Source organism: Tenebrio molitor, chromosome 3, assembly GCF_963966145.1.
Source record: "Tenebrio molitor chromosome 3, icTenMoli1.1, whole genome shotgun sequence".
Lineage (NCBI taxonomy): Eukaryota > Metazoa > Arthropoda > Insecta > Coleoptera > Tenebrionidae > Tenebrio > Tenebrio molitor.
Window position 1 is genome coordinate 17,304,620 of NC_091048.1, and position 20,135 is coordinate 17,324,754.

Consider the following 20,135-nt stretch of genomic DNA (forward strand, 5'->3'; position numbering starts at 1 on the left):
CAAATGTACCCAGCGGTTAAATATCTCTGGATTATTTAAAGCATTCGTAACTTCTTTGATTGCACGACAAACAGATGGTTGGGAAACATCTAAGTATTTGCTACATCCAATCATTGGTTGATAGCTTCCACTTGCATAAAAATTTAGGGCAACTAAAACTCTTGTTTGAATGTCGAGATCTGTTGCTCTTCGTTTTAGTCTCATAAAAGATTCTAATGTTTCTATAAGAAACATGCACAGATTTTTTGATAAACGAAAATTCTTAATAAAATTTGCTTCCGACAATCCAAGAAAGGGGTTATGTGGAGCACGCGGAACACGAAAGTTTTCATTATCAATTTCTGCCACTTCCAAATTTTCAGGCAATGGAATATTCATTAATTCATCCATGATGATTGTAAATATTTTACACCATGCAACTTTTGAACAGTCCTAATGGAGGATGATATTACATCGATGCATCTTTCACAAAATATACTTCTACATTAAACTGTCCTTGTAATGAAAATACTAATAAAAGTGTGCTCGTTGAATAGCGAGCGTTATTTAGCGATTATGCAGATCTGCGAGTGATCAAGAATTGATTTTTATAATAATCGCTAAAATTCGAACGATATGCAAACTAACGAGGGGTCAAGAATTGGTCTCCTGGCCGTTAGCCCCTACCACTGGTGGGGGTTATAGACTATACTCTACGGCACTTGTAATCGAGAAATAAACGAGAAGCATCCCGCAAAGAAGTCTTTACTTTACCTACTAATTTTAGTGATGTGATAGTGAGTCGGTATAATCGGTAGAACCAGGCAGAATTAACATGAAACCAAACGTCAAGATTACATGTACTGACATTTATGATGAATTGATGACTTACAGAGGCTTTACAGTGCTTATGGTGACGATTTGTCTCACCATAAATTTACAGCGACTGTAAACTATAGAATGTATGTTACAGAGACAATTTCCCTTAGAGAATACCATTTTGTGTTACAGACTGTAGCTTATAGAGTTATAGAGTTACAGTGGGCGACTTTTGCTTAGAGAATAGCACCATAAAACACTTATACTACAGGGTTATTCTAAATGATTGTAGTCGAAGTAGGCCATGCCCATGTTATTACGTTTTTGCCGCTTTCATGTGAACTGTCAGTTGTGTCGCTGCCACTGTCATTTTTTAGGTGAAAAGTGCGGTGATCAGGATTTTATTTATTTTTGTTAAATTAACGATTGAATCCAGAAATATTGAGTTGTTCTACAATCAATTTTAAAAATATTGAGTTGTTTTGCACCCAATTTAACACATCATTTTGATGATTTTTTTATGTGGAGCGGCAACCATAAATTTTACATTCAGTTTTCACGCCTACTTCGACTACAATCATTTAGAATAACCCTGTATAATTACAATAAGTATACAATATAAAATCTCTTCTAGTTGTTCAAAATTGTCTCCATGCTGTTCCATATTCTGTCAACACCTTCTAGAAATGCCCATCGTTGCATTCAGTAAAAAATTCGGGGGTATTTCCTTACAGGTTTGCACTATCCTTCTTCTTAACTCTTCTCAGGTTACGTAGGGTTAAATAAACATTGTCTCGAATGTAACCCCATAGAATGAAATCCAGTGGATTCAAATCTGGGGATCTAGCGGGCAATCGAATAAGTCCCTAAGTATCCATCCATCGACCAGCAAAATGATTATTAAAAATGCAACATTCCTAGATGCATTATGTGGTGTAGTCGTCCTGATGAAACACGACTCTGTTCAACACTGCTAATGGCATTTCATCCAGAAAGTTGCTTATTTTCTTTGATAACAATAGAGTATGATATTTTTCTTGATTAAGACTGCCATCAATAAAAAAGGGATCCACTAGTTCAATCTATCTCCAAAAATACCACACCATACGTTAACACTAAATCGTCTTTGGAAATATTTTTCCACAACAACATGATTATAATTATTATTATCAAACGGTTTTGACAAATGGCGTGATCGACAAATATCGAGAGCTCACTTAGTCATTTCGAGCATTTGGAATAAATTTTTCTCTTGTTTACTTAGTCATTTGATTTTTAAATGTTTTACATTAACTCCTTAATTTCTTGACTTTTGTTTAATCTATGGGTATAGTTCTTGCATTTTTATATTCAGAAAAAAATCTGTAACATTGAATAAAAACAAATACAGGGTGTTTTCGAAGTTGAGGTGTTCCTTTTAACATGTGGTAGTATACGTTGTTTTAAAGAGTTTTAGCCAAAGTCACCTTAGTAAAATGTATACGGCAATAAAGATACAATAAATAATTTTTTTGAAATTTTTGAAATCGGTCCTGCTCAAATTGGCACTGATCTGTTAGAAATTAGAATTGACGAAAAAAAATCAAATGAGCACAGACGTTAACCAAAAATACTGTCAGAGTTGTCATCTAATTAGTCGGAATGGCTTTATCATTACGAAAATAATGAGCTCACAGATATGTTGCTAATGTATGGGCAATGTTATCACGTTATCAGAATGCAGCTGCGGCGTCCAGAGAGTACGCAGAGCGATTTCCAGAAAGACACCATCCTGGGCCACGTCAGTTATTAACTTATATTAATAAGTTAATAACTGACGTGGTAGATTACTACCGGGACATTTTTTTAACATTGAACATAGCCCATACTTATTCCCTATGTTCAGTTTTAAAAAACACAGGTCAATGCATGTATGTAATCACGTAACCAAGGTAACGAAAATAAGTAGGTACTTGACAGTTTAACAAAATGGTCAAGTTGTTTGAAGAAGAAATACACATAATGCAGTTATTCTATGCCAATCAGAGCATTAGAAATGTGCGTGACATTTCCAATGCAACACATGATAGACCAATTCCATCAATCGGAACAATTTTTAACATTATTTCAAAATCTCTGGTGTTCGGTATAGTTGGTTACATAGCAACTCACAATGCATTGATCTGTGTTTTTTAAAATTGAACATAGGGAATAAGTATGGACTATATTCAGAGTTAAAAAAATGTCCCGGTATAATGCATTCATTTTTGTAATGACGAACTAACTGGAACTATTTTTTTTTGTTAGATTTTTTACAAAATAAATAAAAATTCGACAGTTGGCAATTATTTAAATTGTCATATTATTGTCTTATTGTCACTGTCAAAATGAATGAATTTCCAAAACGGAGTAAAGCATCAATAAGCAAGCAGACGAAGCAGCACATTTTATAGGCTTTCAACAAAATAAAAGAAATTACTGATGAAGATAATGGAAACGTCAATACGTAAAGTGCAAAATTATAGAAGCAGTGGCGAATGTTTTTTCGGTAAATCCTAATCTAAAATAAAACTCTCCCTAAGTGCTGTACAGGCTTTAGTCCCAGAAGTATGTACAAAATTTTAAATGAAGAACAAGAATCCATCCATGACGAATCCCCAATTATTGTTATTTTGGTTGAAGATTCCGAATCAGACTTAGAAAACAGCGACGATGACGAGGATTAGTAGCAAAATGCAAAATTATTTCTTTGTTACCTTTAACTGCCTTTTCGTATTTGTTTAGTGCAACTTTGCTTTTTTTTCAAAACAATTAAACAAATTTAATTTCATTATACTTTGATTGGGACCAGTTTTGACAGAACAAATGACGTGACCCCTATCCTAACTTTTTAAAAGTCCAAATTCGCAGTAAAAAGATATGTTCACAAGACAAAAGTTACTAAATTTAGTTCGTCAGTTCAAAAGTGAATTGATTATAGTTAATTATAGTTATCTCCGTTAATACAAACATTTTACTAAGAAGATTTACGCTAAAATTCTTAAAAATAATGTATAGTATCACGTGTTACAAGGAACGCCTCAACTTCGAAAACACCTTGTATACAGTGGCCATTTATTAAAATCGGATAAAAAAAAAAAACAAGATACAACGTTAAAGGTTTTTAGTCAGTCACCCGGTATAAAACAACAGGATTCGATTAATCTATAGTGAATTTTTTTTAATAAACAATTGTCAGTATCAAAATTAAGTAAAAAACCACACTGTACCACCCTAAAATATGGGCATATGGACCAGCTGTATAAGAATTTAGCACCATAGTTGAGGTTATATTCACTTCACTTCCCGTACCTTTCTTCCGTAAATTCATTTTAAAAACAAATTTAATGAAACATCAGGAAAAATCTTTTTCAAATTGAAATAAACTCTCGCTTGTCAGGGCGCAGGCTCAGTTACATTAAAAAATTGTTGACACTCAGTGTGGCTAATCGTATTATCATAAAAATCACTGTTTGGCTTATACCAACATGACAACGTTCTGACAATTGTTTATTAAAAATTTTCAGTAATAGTAGAGATGCGTATTCTGTTAGTAGGTTTCTGTTTCCTCCAAAAATTCTTATGTTAGACAAGGATATTGTACTGCCTTGGGGTATTACATTAACTTTATTACAATTTAAATTTATAAACTAAAACATTCACACATTTCATAAAACAAACGACTTCTCATTGAACCCACAAAATTTGCACCGTGTTTGCAGGTTGTCTGTGTCACCACCCTTAATTTACGATTTCCGTGTATATTCGGAAAAATATTTCAGCCGCTCTTAAAGTCTCGTTAATTTTCAGCAGTCCTGGATAAAACATGGTGAGCCTGCACTCAGTTATTCCATTTAAACCTCATATTTAATGAACGCGAGATGTGTAATTCTCATTTCAGTTTTTCCCATTTAACTTTCCTCTATCATAAAATGTGGTGGCTACATTTAATGTGACTGTAATCGATAACTCACAAATGATGCTATATATCTCGTGGATGGAATTCGTGGAAGCTTTCCACCAAATTACATATTTCAGAAAGGAAAAAAATCTCGTATCGCTGGTAATACCCTTACAGTTAATTAACATCCTAACAAACGAAAAATTCCAAACATTCTAGCCTTCGGTCAAAAATTCTCTGTTCCCAAAAGTGCACTTTCTTGGACGCAACAAATACACTCGAGTAAATTCAATTTTCGAATTTAATTATAAACTAATCCGAGCATTTATCTACTTGGGAAATCTTCTGCTACTGCTGCAATCAAAGTCTCGCCCTTATAATTTTTGGGTGCAATAAATTACCATCAAGGCACTCTCTTATTGACCTTATGATTCTTCAATCGTTCTTTAAAGTGATTTCCGTTGATTATTGATTAAATCATTTAGCAAATGGAAGTCGGCACCCAATCTTGAACGTTTGCGATAATTTAATAACTCAACGTCCTCGCAACAAGTTCTTTTTACCGGAACCGGACGCCGCTATTTTTAATGGCAGCTCCTATTAATTATTGTCACTTTTCTTGTCTCGATTAAAAACTGAAGGCGAAGTCCAATTTGATTATTGTTATTCAATTATCTCACTACATAACTTTCTGAATAATATAGTTAGTGTGGAACATCTTCTGAATTAATATAAAATTAAATGGGCCTCGAGCTTTGCGCTTACGTTGGATTACGGAGAACGTTATGGTAACTAAATTTCGTCTTCGTTCGGTGGCGACGAAAATAATGAATTCCACAGTCATACAAAGAATTGATGTAAATTTTGCTTTTCGAACTCGACCTGATTACCATCAAAAGATGCGGATGCACACGATTCAGACGTAATATAATATTAAGCTTGGTAATGGAATGCATAAAACATGATAAGTCTTCTTACGACGATATAATAATACATAGTTAGTTCAGTGAAGGAACTTGCTTTCAACCTAATACAGCCCAACAATTTTGCAACTATTCTGAACTATACCTTAATTCTGAATTGAAACGTACTTATGTTTTGTAAAGCCTTTATATTTATACATATGTATTTATTTATCTTTGACTTTGCATCACATACACTTATGTAATGTAGAGTTATTAATATGTATGTATTCTATTTTCCTCTACATTTTCAACAAATTTATCTCTTATGCAAGATAATTTAACCCTTTATTTTATATTTATTACTGTGATGGAGATGAGATTCTGGAGATAGATTGGATAACGAGAATTCACCCCTAAATTCCACAGTACATATTTTAGTTTACCGAAATCGTTGAATAAAAGCGAAATTATGGTAACAAATAACAAGTTTCAGCAGCTGGATGAAATGGCGCCGATAACGATTTCTTGATTTGAAATTTCAAAATATCATAACCAACTTCATATGTGAGCTTTTTTTGTGTCCAGACAATGTGGCGTTTCAGCACACCACCCATTTGTTGGGGGTAATTGGGTAGCTCGTAATGGGCAGCTGAGTACTGGTTCGTAGCAGTTTCTGAAGTTACAAAATTGTTCAACTAAAACGGGTGGAGGTGAACGATTGGCCTTAAAAATCTCAGTAATCTAACGTCTTTTGATCGAAAGACCCCAATTTACTGTTTTGGTGGCACCTTAGGTCAGCGAAAGGATCTAACAGGAGCGACGATAATGAGTCGGTTTCATCAATAAAAAGATTACAGAAAATAATGAATACCTTCTGTAATAGAATTCCAATGACCCAAATCGATGAAAATTACAGACGAGTTATGGGAAAGTAATTGGTCTAACAACCCTATTTAATGTATTTGCAGTATACTTGGGAATCAATTTACCTTTTTGTTTCCAAAACAGTGTTTATAATGTATTGAGTGCTTCTTGTATTCAACGGAAAGTAATTAGTAATTACATTCTGAAGCGTGATCTTTAATTGCACCAACCAATTTGAATGCCTCTACTATTGACAAATTCGTGTTTACAGTCATGTTCACTAATAAACTGTTTTGAGATCAGAAAAATGATCAACAATGAAAACAATTTAGATATTACTTATTGACTAAAAGAAGCGATGACTCGTTAATTAAATTCAAGTCTATTCCATTACTTTGCAAATACGTTTTATGGTTTATTCTACTCTAGACAAGTTGAGAACGTGGTTTTACTATGTACTTAACTGGATGGTAATGACGTCTAGAAGGATTTCTCTCAGTTGTGGTACAAGGACGATCGGCTCTGACTTCAGATTAGCAAACTGAGCTCCAAAGTTATTGTGTCAATAATGTTGGGATCAAACTAAATAGTCCACTGGACATTACGAATGGTAAATATGCACAATAGGACCTTACTAATAATAACTGCCAAATGAACTTCCCTATTTGCTTTGTTTCATTATCAAAAATTGTTAAAACAGGAGCTGTCTTGTATCTTAAGCAAATAAAAGACGTTAATTGGATTTCTACTAAACTTTTGTTTGAACAAAGTTTTTAGTTCAGGCGATAATCTTCTCGTCATTGTAATCATTACTGAATAACCTTAAGGGAGTTTGAATCCACTAAGGCACAAACAAAAACACCGTTTCAGCGGTTTTATTAATCACGGATCCTCTGAAGTTAAGTTTCTTAATTGATCGAATACTGGTTCGGATTTGAGCTTACTGAAAATTTTATTCCTTCTAAAGTACGAGTATTACGAAAATGAAGCAAATGCTTTAGTTTAAGCTTCTAGTGCATCTAACATCAAAACATCAAAACCTTACACCATCTAACCAACAAATTAATGGGCAGGATAAGAAATCACGTGTGGTTTTGGGGTGAGCCACATCATTTTAAATTTGCTGACGATTAATCAAGTATGACTTTACATTTACATTTAACAATTATTGAGGTAAATAAATAGAAAATCGTGGAGTGTGATTTAGCAACAAACGTTGACCAACTATATATGTACTAAATTTAACACAATAACATTTGCCTTGTTTGCTCTTTTGGCAATTTTCATTTTTTCAATCATGTGAATTATAATTGTTAGTTTTAACGCAATTATTGAGTATAGTAATTTTGATACGGTTAATAATTTCATAACCTGTCATCCTATTCAGATTTAATGGTACATATTTCATTTACAGCCAACAGGTACTTATAATTAATATTTTTAATGTTTTCATTTTTTTTTAATTTTATTACAAACTGTCTTACACTGTTTTAATTAATTTTGTTACAAGTTTATTCACTCCTCTAGACTAGATTGCTAGGTGCACTCCGGTTCCACTTGAATTTATTTACTTTAATTAGTATCACTTGTTACGAATCATTTTTTCTTTTCGGACACTCAAAATTTGTTACAATTAAAAGTTCAATTTTTATAACACTCGTTATAAGTTTTTGTCAATTTGATATTTAAAATCTACTAAAGGTATTCATTTATTTTGCAATGTCTTTAGTTTTTATGGTTGAATTAAATTATTAAAGAGATGAGATAAATCTTTATAATAAAAAATGTGTAATTGTTCAATTTAACTACTTCTGGAATTTTCGCGTTTTTTCAGGCTAGACAGCCTCAGGACGCCCTCCTACATCGTTTCCCACCAGTCAAACCTTATGCAAATGAAAATTTTCCTTACCCTTTAGTTATACTAAGACTTGGCGCGACCTTGACGCGACCTTGACGCGACCTTGAAACACAACTAGGGAGAAAAAAAAGGCATTTGCACAAGGTTTGAATGGTGGGACACGATCTAGGAGGATGCCCTGAGGCTGTCTAGCCAGAAAAAACGCGAAAATTCCAGAAGTAGTTAAAGTGAACAATTACCAAAAAATGTACCGATGTACCGAGGTGAGCAATTAACGTAATTTTGTCTTTTTACCTGGTAGAAAAGTAAATAGTCTTGTAAATAAATAGTATATTATGATACAAGTTTATAAGGAAGCTACGCGTCGTGCTCTTAAACTCGTCGTGCGTGCTGTAAAGGCCCTTATAAACGTGTATCATACGCTATTTTTTATTATACCTGGACTACAATCTGAAAATTATAATAAAAAAAGTAAATTGAAATACCTTTTTCGAAGTAATCTGTGTCATTAATCGTTGATATAGAAATGATCAATTGTTGTTGTTTCGTTGCTATCATAAATTTTCTATAAATGTTTATTTATCATTGTTCAAAATGTAGGTGAATTTGTTGTTACCTAAGCAACCTTTAAAGCTCGGCGTGCTTGAATCGCCTGTTTTCGCACGCTCAGGCGTGCTTAAAACGGCGATTCTGATGCAGGTATAATAAAAAAGGGTATTTTCGGTTATTTGACGTTAAGGCGCGTGTGGTACATATACCACAAATTTGCATCGATATTTCACTGAAACAGCAGCACTAGTCTATGAAGTACGTACGTGTTTAATATTTATTTTTATTTCAGGTTTTCGTGTTGAGTCACATTGAACACAGTGAACATTTTTGCAATAGTTGAAAATGTTAGTCAGGTTCGCCTGAAATTATGAACAATAGAATAATTTGGAGTAGGGATAATGCCAGCAGATTTCAGTATTCAGGTCAGAAGAGCAAGAGTGATATTCAAATAACGTTGGAAATGGAGAGGCTGAAATTACCGACGAGCTTTAAATTTGTTATTTACACAAATATGATTAAAAATACACAACAGAAGATTATACTCATGGGGTTAATAGCTAGAAACACTAACGACTAATTAGCGATGACTTAAATTATGGCTAATGAACATAGCCTAGGTGTGTGCACACAGATGATCGTTTATAGAGTGCAAATTTGCGAGCTCGCCCGATATTCTGCAAACATTCAACACTAATAATGGATAAGTTAGTCACATTATTCCATTTCGAATTTAACAAACCGTGATGAGAAGTTATTCATGTTCACTGTATCGAAAAATAATAATCCTTTTAATAAATGCAATTCATCTAAGAAATACCTTGAATGATCAAAGTACAGATCGTTGTCCGCTTTAAATTTCCTTAAAACATCGTCGTAATCTCGTATTTGACGTTCTTTATTGAAAAAGAATTTTACCATTTGAGACAAACTTAATTTTAGTCTCGCACCTTGAGCAAATTTCCTATTGGAAATGACGATGCCTCCAGTGGCTTCTATTTTAAATTCATGAACGCCAAGACGACGAGATTCGAGATCTCAGCCATTGCCGGGAAATCATATATCTGCCTTATACCTCATCACAAAACCAATTTACCAACCCATCCCGTGTCTTGTACTTACATCAAACGCTAATTCATTATTAGCAAAACCGGGTTTTCTAATGCTTTCTTTTCACTGATGCTTTCATAAAAAAATCCATCTAATAACCAACCAGAAATAGCGTGGCTGTGATTTGCTTAAAGGATTTGCACCAAGATTTTAATAGACACTCATTATGATAATGTAAAATTTAATATTGCGATGATCAAATCATATTTTGCAAATAAAAAGCGATCCAATTAATTTGTAAGCGAGTTATCCATGAATCCGAAATCGTATGACTTTACTTGAACTCCACGCTCCAATAAACACACATTGAAACACAGGTTAGATTTCGACATATCAATCGCAAAGGAGATACGGATTCAAATCCATAGAATACTCGATCACAATAGTTATTTTCATATAAGTAGCGCTGTCAGATCACTTTTCAGGTATGAGGCCGAAATTTGAATAACTTTTTTCGTGTACGTTAAGGCAAAGTCTTAAAAAACATTAATTTATTGTAAATTTTGGCGTCGATTTCCGGTATTTCCGGAAGTGTCGTCATTTTGAAAATATCTTATTTGAACGTGGAACAGTCGACTTGAACTTGAATAGTCGGCTACCAATTTTCGTATTAATACGATTTCGGAAAATCAGAAAGTTTATAACGAACGGGCTACGTTCACGCTGTATACTGGTGTCCCAGAGCTGCCGCATGATATTTTAATAGCAACTTCTTCAGTGAAAATCAAGACTAAAATTGAAAGGAAAAATGTCGAAGGTCCTGCAGTAGCTATACCAATCACAAGACCTTTGTTAACTGCTTTACTAGGTAAGTTAATTACTTTATTTCGTTTCCATGGATTTTCATAATACGACGAAATTCTTGAATTATTTGGTCCGCTGTAATAGAATAATTGCGACATTTCTTAACGTCATTTTGACAGGATCATCTTTACTTAAAATCGAAAAGCGAACACTTTTGAAAATGTTTACCGGTGCAGAGTACTGTAATAATTATGCTCATAGGTTATGAAGCATGTGGTGAAAGTATTTACAAAGCTGTAGAAGCCTACGTTGCACGTTTTGCAAGTATTTTATTTACGGATGAATGATTTTTCTCAAGAAACGGAACATTTAACATTCATAATTATCATGTATGGGCAGACGAAAATGTACGTGTAATTCATGTTAATGCATTTCAACATCGGTTTATACATATAGCATCAATCTGTGGGCTGGGATTTTGGGAAATTCATTGGCAAGTATTTATAAACAAACGATTATCAGATAAAATATCGACTGTAGAGTTTCAGGTTGATCTTCCAGTGCAGGCAAGCTCAACAAATCCTTGATGGAAGATACGTATCCTGATTCTTGGATAGCACGTGGTGTGCCAATAAATTGGCCGGCTAGGTGGCCAGACCTCACACCTTGAGATTATTTTCTGTGGGGTCATATGAAAACTATGTTTATCGTGCACCGGTGAACTCTTTAGAACAACTGGATGATAGATTGCATAAAACTTTGACAAGAATTACACCTCAAATGATTCAAGGCGCCCAAGCAACTTTAATAAGACGAGCACGCCTTTGTGTCCAAATTGCTGGAAGTCATTTTGAGGAATTATTATAACAGTGTCCACAAATTGTTAACTTTTATGGTTTTTGATTGTTTATTAAACTTTTTTTTTAATTCTAAAAAAGCAAAACAACATTGCTATTCTGTTTGACCCTGTTTAAAAACCTGATTCTGTGGAAGTATTATTCCAGTCAAACATGAACATCAATATTTTTCGCTAGTTTTAACGAGTGTGTTAACGTGTGTCCGCTCAACATTTACGCTTCCATCTTAGGATGACGTGCCTCAACGCAACTATTATTAAAGTAATGTCACATTGACATTTCATTTCTGTCAAGCACAGTGGACTAGCTAAATTTATAAGAATTTTGAAAAATGTAAATACAGGGTGATTCTGAAATAAGTTTGGAAAAAAAAACCGGTAATTGGTGATGATGAGAAGAAGACATAGACAAAAAAAAATTCCTATAAAAGTTTTTTCGTTTTCGAAATACAAATGATTGAAAATTTGGTCAAAACTGCTAGTACGCTGCTGAGTTAAAGGTGATTACCTGATCATCTTGGTAGTTTAGCAACAATAATAATCAAAGGTGCCCCTCAGTCACAAATGTAACCTTACTCCTCTCGATTATTTCCATAGAAACATTTACAAAGCAGTGTGCTTGCACCTAGGACTTTATTGTGGAGTTGATGTAACAATGGTTGCTAATGAAGTGAACAAATTCGGACAAATTTTCCCTATTCATAGGCGTTAGAAATACAAGGATATAGGGTGATTTCCCTCCTTTTGATTTCACCTCCAAAAGTCATTTACGCAGAATTATTTTGTCTCGAGGAAACTCCACTTTTTTTTTTCCAAACTTATTTCAGAATCACCCTGTATAAGTTGTTTCCTTCCTAGCAACTAGCCGGATTACTCAGTATACCTTAGAAAAGGTTGAAAAAAGCTTCACGCGATTGGTTAATTTCAATAGTTTACCATTTAAATAGCCCGAAATTATTTTTTCAAATTTAGTCTTAATTTTCACTCCAGAATACGCTATTAAAATATCATGCGGCAGTTCTGGGATAGTCCTGTATATAAAAACGGGGGGGGGGGGGCTCGCTCTCTATCATAACACGTACTAGACATCTCCTCGAGCAGTCAGCAATTTTGGATTTTTTACAAAACATAACACTATAATTAATAACGTGTATGTAAACAATTTTATGCGAGGAAGTCTACATTTTTAACGCTTTATATTTTTACTCCTCGGTTATTTTATATGTACAGTAGACTCCCGATTATCCGAATCCCGATTTACCGAAACGCCGCGTCATCCGAAACGAAGGGAAATTTTATATTCGCCGTTTTAACCGAAACAATCTAGACGAAACTCCGTATTATCCGGAATTTGCACGTGCACTTCTTAGAATTAATAAAAATTTCGTTTTTGTGGGAATTAACTTCCGAATCTCATTTCAGATCTAACAGAATAGCTATTTATGTAACCAGTTAGGAACTGCGTTATTTTGTGTAACGAGTGGAATATTTGCGGGACGAGCGCAGCGAGATCCCGCAAAATCACACGAGTTACACAAAATTGCATTTCCTAAAGTGTTACATACAAGATTTTTTCTAATTTTGACAAAAAAAAGTTTCTTTAAACGTTAAACGAAGTAATGAATTTCATTAATAATAAATTATTATTGTGTTAAAATATCAAGTAGGTAAGTAGGCACGGTTATTTTGCTTAAAAACAAAAAATATGACAGTGTCAAATTGATGATACAATAAATTTTTCCTAACCAGTTAGGAAAGATTTTACTTTTCGTAACCAGTTACGAAAAGTGTGACGTTTCCCAACGTCAATTAATTTTGAAAAGTGTCACTTTATATGTCAAAATTAGAAAAATGCATTTTAAGGTTAATTTGTTCAGGTTAAAGTTGACATAACCATGAGCAACATAATAAAGTGTTACTAGTGTTAGGCAAAATGAACTGCCATTACGTCTTGATAAAGAAGAGTCATTGCAAAGTAGCGTTGTCAAAAATGATTGTGTTCGTATAAGCACTGTTTCCGAATGGAAAAAAATCACAAAAAAAATTAAACAGTGCTGTATTTTGTGTATTAGCATCCTCCGCACTACAGCGAAAGTGTATGAAAAAAGCGAGTACAATAAAATTGATGAGACTTATCAGTTATTAATCAAAGAGAACATGAAAAAAGCAGTGTATTAGTATGTACTGTATTTTAGCGTTTTTTTTTTTGTACAAAAACTCCGTATTAACCGAACTTTCATTTATCCGAAAAGGCTCCGGTCCCGACTGTTTCGGATAATCGGGAGTCCACTGTACTTTGATGTAAACGTGTTTTAGTGGTTAAGGATATAAATCAGAAAATGAAACAATATAACGTCAGATATTACCCATTTGATTGGAACAACATACCAGCTCGCTGTACTGTTACTATAAACCTGAATTTAAAATGTTGATGCTATGTTATGACATGCATAACAATATTTCTACGCTTTATAGCGTGAACAGGAAAAACTTTACTACCAAACAACATTAACGATTCCTTGTTCGTCTAAACAATTTATAAAACATGTTTAATTTAGGCCTATGTCGCGTAGTAGGCCCGTAAAGACAATTTAAAGTTACCCTGCAAAAACTAATGGAGAGTCTCCAAGTTTGTAATAATTAGAAATTTTGATGAAAAACGAGAATATTAAAATTGTGTTAATACCTGTAACAGCTGTAGGAAACTTTCTAGTCTTTCTGCTGTGAAATTATGAGTTGTCAATCGCACACTCGTATAGACGTATTTTTACTTCAACGTCGTTCAGTGTAAAGTATTTTTTTTTTACTTAAGAATGTGCTGGTGGGTGGTTTGCCATCACATTTAATATGCTTGTCTTAAATAAAAGACTCGCAAATGATATTAAAAAAAATTGAATTTTTCGACTAGACAATTGCTAAACCTGAAGTACCGTCCATTTAAAATTGTAACGCTAATTTATTAACATTGATGGTAATTTAATTAAGTTGGAAACTCGAAACACCATTAAAAATGTATGCAATTCTCTGAAAGTCAATTTGTACTTCGGAGATTATTACATTATACATTTTAATTGCTAAATTGTAGCGGCGACGGGGAAATTTCACCGCGAAATTTCGAATTCGCCCTTGTACGGCCCTGTACAGCAAGCTTCATTTCAAATAAAATTCCATCTTTATGGCTTGAAATTCCGGCAAAGCATAGTTATGCCTGGCGCCTCCGCCAAATTTTACTGTACGAGTATAACTACAAAAATTCGCTTCTTTATTTATTTCCTGTTTTGTTGCGCTTTTGTCTCTTGTCAACTAAAAGAACACAGATGAACCATAAAATCTGTTGCGAGGATTTACGTGAAGATTATGCTGGGCGCATCAAAAACAATTCTTATTTTTCAACGATACTAAAATATGTAGTTACATCCAAGAGCGTTACGTGGCTCCTCGGTGCGCACAGAATAAAAGAATATTATTCTGAGATATTATTCCCTTTGTACTGCTGTTTGTTTGATCCAGACGTCATTGAAAATGTTGTAACAACTTGTTAGAGGTTCTGAGATGAACATGTACATTATATGGTTATTATTAGAGGTACGTTATCTTCATTGAGTCACGTTTAATAATACAATATTAAATGGTTTCATGTTATTACGTAATACACCACCACATGATATCTTATCAGACTTGACTGTTTCAGAATATAGAAGATATCAGCGCTGCTTTGACAGCACGTGCTCAGTTGTATCGCTTCTCCACATGTTATTGTTTGGTCCTATTATATGATATTAAACGCTCTACTACGTTATGACAGTATACTGGTATCATTATTTTATAAAAGCACAAATCATACCAAGAAAATTGTAACTTATTGTCAACCAACAACAATGAACTAAGATATCACACAAAAATACCTTGGATCGACCAAAATGTTAGAATCGTTCGTCGCATTTTTTCAAGAAGAAGTTTATTTAATAAGCTACTGTTCACTTATTAAAAACTGAGCTAAAACGTAACTGCAACACTCCTGTGAAATAATTTCCAGTGATTTCTCTCAAAGATTCATTCCCATTTATTTGAAGTTTATTAAATTACTTTAGTTGCTGGATCATGAACGGCGTATGAATTTAATAATACATTATTTTCCAACCGTTTCATTTTGGCGAAACCAATTAAATTGTAAATTTCTATACGAGTTGATTAAATTTCGTCTTTTTAATCTGCAAAAAAAGCTCATTTGATTGGTGTTTTTATCTGCTGTGCGAAAACAGAACGGCCACAATTGTACAAAATTTAATTTAATTGGATGGCAATTAAATTTCCTGCTATTGACAATGCTTGTTTTTCAATTACTACATCAATCTTTAATAGGGATCAAAAAGATAAACATGTCAAGAATATCGAATAAAAAGGAACAAAATAAGACTTTGTTGAAGTTTAATTTTTCCTTAATCTTAATCTTGTTTTGTCAATTGAATTAAAAAAAAAAACATGATAATCTCCTCACGAAGCTACTCGACGATGTATCAACTTTTCGTTTATGTATAGAATTCAACAAACTCAGATTAAAAAAAATAAATCAATTTGTAAAAATCTTTAATCAAAAGGACAATAAATAATTCATTTACGCCAAACTGTGTATAAAAATAAATTTTTATTTGAATTCGATCAATGCTGCCATTAAAATAAAAAAAATGAACAACAAAGCACATTACATCAATAACAAAAAAGCGAAAGAGTTTTGATAAATAATTAAGGATTAAAAGTTGACAATTTGTTTTTGTTATACAGGGTTATTATAAATGATTGTAGACCAAGTAGGCGTAAAAACGTAAAATTTATGGTTGTCGCTCCATATAAAAAACATCAAGATTATGTGAATAAGTGAGTACACACCGTTCACACACAGAGTTAAATTGGGTGCAAAACAACTCAATATTTTTTTATTCAATCGTTAATTTAAAAAAAATAAATCAATAAAATCCTCATCACCGCACTTTTCACCTAAAAATGACAGTGACAGGGACAAAAATTGACAGTTCACAGAAAGCGGAAAAAATTTCATAACATGGGCATGACCTGCTTCGACTACATTTATAATATTAATAACCCTGAAGATCCTTGATGAAATCTGAATAGAACGAAGCATCGTTTTGTTCACACTGTAATAAATTAAACAGTACAAAGCAAAATGAGAATTTTCTAGTTATTAAAAGCCCCAATAAATTTGTTATTAAAACTTAAAAAAGGGTTTCTCAGCGCACTCGTCAAGATTAAAATTCTTTCAACGACAGATTTTTCGGTATATTTTAGAAATATGTAAATGACTTACCCGCCTGCAATATTTTCACAGGATTTTCTTGATTTTTATTTTGTTCGAAATGTTCACAAAGAACTAGTTTAGACGAATAGAAAAAAACATTGATTAGATTTAGGTTAGAAGGAAAATACAGACTGATTCACATAATGTTCCGACCCTGATGAACTTTAAATGCAGCCAATAATACGTTTCTCATTCATAACTTGATTCAAAAACATGAATAATTTTCAACTTTTGTATGGCAGTAATCGACAATTTTTTTTATTTAAGAAACTGATATCAATATCATATCGACATCGACCCTTTCGTCATTGAAATACATTTTAATTAACAAAAAATATTTCAGAATTATACTAAAAAGTATTGTCAATAATCCCAGGAGTATTACTGGCTGCATTTCGTTGGGGTCGAAAAGTTATGTGAATCAGTCTGTATGTGTTTACCAAAACTCCTGGAGTCAGTTGAAATCTGAATTTAGATTGATTCATATTTATTTTTGTTTTCGCAAAAAATGGAGTAAAACTGGAAAACTCGACAATTCAACTTTAAGCGTTTACTTTAGAAAATCACTTCGTGCCTGAAGCTAAACACATTTAAATATATTCGTAAACCGCTTTTATAAGTTTAGAGGCGGAACAACATTACAATAAAACAACCGCTTTAGGTCAACTTGAATTGTAAGTTTGAAACTTCTCAGGTGGCGTATAACAGGTTCTGATTACCATATAGTCTATTATATTCAAAGAGGTGTTACACTGGAAACTTCGATTACGCACATCCGCCAAATTGCAACTTCAAAATAAGCCACTCTAATACTCCGGGAGAATCTGGTACAATGTAAAGAACATTTAATTTCATCCGGTTTTCACTGTGAATAGCGCCACATTAAAATCGAGACGTTTTCTGCTCGAATAAAATAAAATCTACTTACTTTACCGAAGCTTCCTTTTCCTATGGCCCTTAAAATTTGGAAGTGGTCGAAATTCACTGAAACAGAACAAATATTTAGGCAATTTCACTCACATTCTCCCACTTAACTAACAGATTTTGCGACTAACTGAATTTGTGGATTTAACTGTAGAATTATCCTTGAAGGAAAGGATTGGAACTGTCTCCATAAATCAGCGTTCGAGTCGATAATTTTTTTCGTGAACGAGATTACACACAAGATGGTAACATCGGCCGAAATAAGATTTATCCCGAATTCTGTTGACAGTTTCCATTATGTGCAGAAACTTTAACGAGAAAACTTGAGTAATATCGACAGCATAACGCTGATAAGGTATTTTAAAAGAGATTTCAGCGGACATTGCGCTCACATTTATAATACCAACATCGCAATAGAAACCGCAAATTCAAATTGATCACCTGAAAACGAGTATACGTCAAGATTAGGGATGTTGAAAGTGTTTCTTATCGATCTAACAGGATTTAAACAAAACTTATTGAACGGAATTTTTTTTTAATCAAATTCTGTGCTTGCAATTTTATCGTTCGAATGCTCAAATTTAATGAATACTTGATATTATTGTGGCTTTATTTTGCATTGAGTAACCATTTTTCGACACATTTAACCTTCTTCACTCTTACATTAACATAAACTACATATCTTAAATTGTTTAACATGAAATCCACATATTTTGAGAAAAACTTCAAGAGCAAACTGTAAGATAGATTTGAGTTCCTAAATAAAAAGTTCTTATTCTTTCAAGTTGCGTACTTATAGTAACTTGCCCAACAGGTAAGTAATGTCAAATATCTAAAAATATACAATCCGGAAATTAAATACATTGACCGGCACAAAAAACGACTCACTTTGAATTTTTTTAATATAATTAAGTAATTCATTGTCTTAGAAAAATTTTTTGATATGATGTTGTATTGATAAGTGTTATTTAAGTTATTCTTTGCCAAAGAATATTCGACAAACAAAACATTAAACACAGCAAATAAAATTTTAATTAAAAAAATAAAAGTACGTAATTTTTTTTTTTTAATTTAATGTTATGAAAAATTGCCAAAATTTGAACAGTATTTTGAATTAGTATCTCGTATTGTCAAATTAAATCTTTTAACACGTAAATCAACGGACAAAAACACAACATGAAAGTAGCGCAAATTTTCTAATAATTTATTTACACAAAACAATTCGGTTACCATGGTGACCATAGCACTTTCGATCATGGAAAATATCCCAATTTAACTATATTAAAGAAAAATAAGCACAAATATAATTTCAAGATCATTTATTAAAGAAATCATAATGAGTCGTTTTTTGTGCCGGTCAGTGTATTTGAACTAAGTATGTGTATCAAAACAAATTTGCAATTTTGCTTTAAACAGTAACAGTTGAAACTGATGATTTCAAACCTTTAGTTACACAAACACCAGTGGAATTAATATAATTAGATTCATTTACTTGTCATCTGTTAAATCGGCGAGTGAAATATTATTAAAGCTTTATATGAAATGATTAACTTTGTTGTTTAAAAGCATATCTTATATCTACATATTCTTACGCAAGTCTAAATTAATATATAAATTAAATAGACAATTACAAACTCTTGCTTTTATAAAAAAGACGCGTTTTTCATGATAGTGGTTTTGAGGTAATTCCCAAAGATTCTGACGTCATTTTAAGACAGCTCTTAGATGTAGTAAGGGAATAGAGGATCAAAGCCAAAGGAAGGCATAAATAAATTAATTATCAGCTAATTATTGAAATGGTAGTTCAGAGGAAACTTTAATTGAATCATCTGCGTTTTTAGGGCTAACCATCCATTGTGGTAGCACGAACGTTGCTAAAAATAATTTTTCTATTTTGCACCTATAACACAGTCAGTATAACACTCAAACGGGTTTCGAAAAGGAGCTCTTTTCGATACGCGTTTCAGGAATATTTACTTATATTTTTTATGTTGGCAGTGACTCATAGTGAGTTGTTGCTAGGTGATCACAGCACTTCACGACACTTTAAATTCAAAACTTACAATTGTTCGTCTATTTACTAGCGTTACCAACCCTTAGGTATAGTTGCCAAATATAATTTTCCTAGCATTATGTTTTGAACTTTTTTTAAATTTAAGGGGCAAAATAGAAAAAATATTGTATTATACTCGTTTTATAAGCCATTTTGTCGCACTTGTTTGCTTTATAGCACTCGTCGCTGCGCTCCTCGTGCTCTAAAAAACGCGAGCGACAAAATGGTGTTTTATAAAACT

At 32.9% G+C, this 20,135-nt stretch overlaps 1 protein-coding gene across 5 annotated transcripts in view; it reads right to left on the reverse strand.

Moving 5' to 3' along the window:
• LOC138125589 (serine/threonine-protein kinase 32B) overlaps positions 1-20,135 on the reverse strand; it is a 110,394-nt gene that overhangs the window by 66,699 nt on the left and 23,560 nt on the right. For all 5 annotated transcript variants that reach the window (XM_069041001.1, XM_069041000.1, XM_069041004.1 and 2 more), the window contains exon 3: positions 17,846-17,901. In XM_069041001.1, the coding sequence (XP_068897102.1) occupies positions 17,846-17,901 (56 nt within the window). The remainder of the gene's footprint in view (positions 1-17,845; positions 17,902-20,135) is intronic.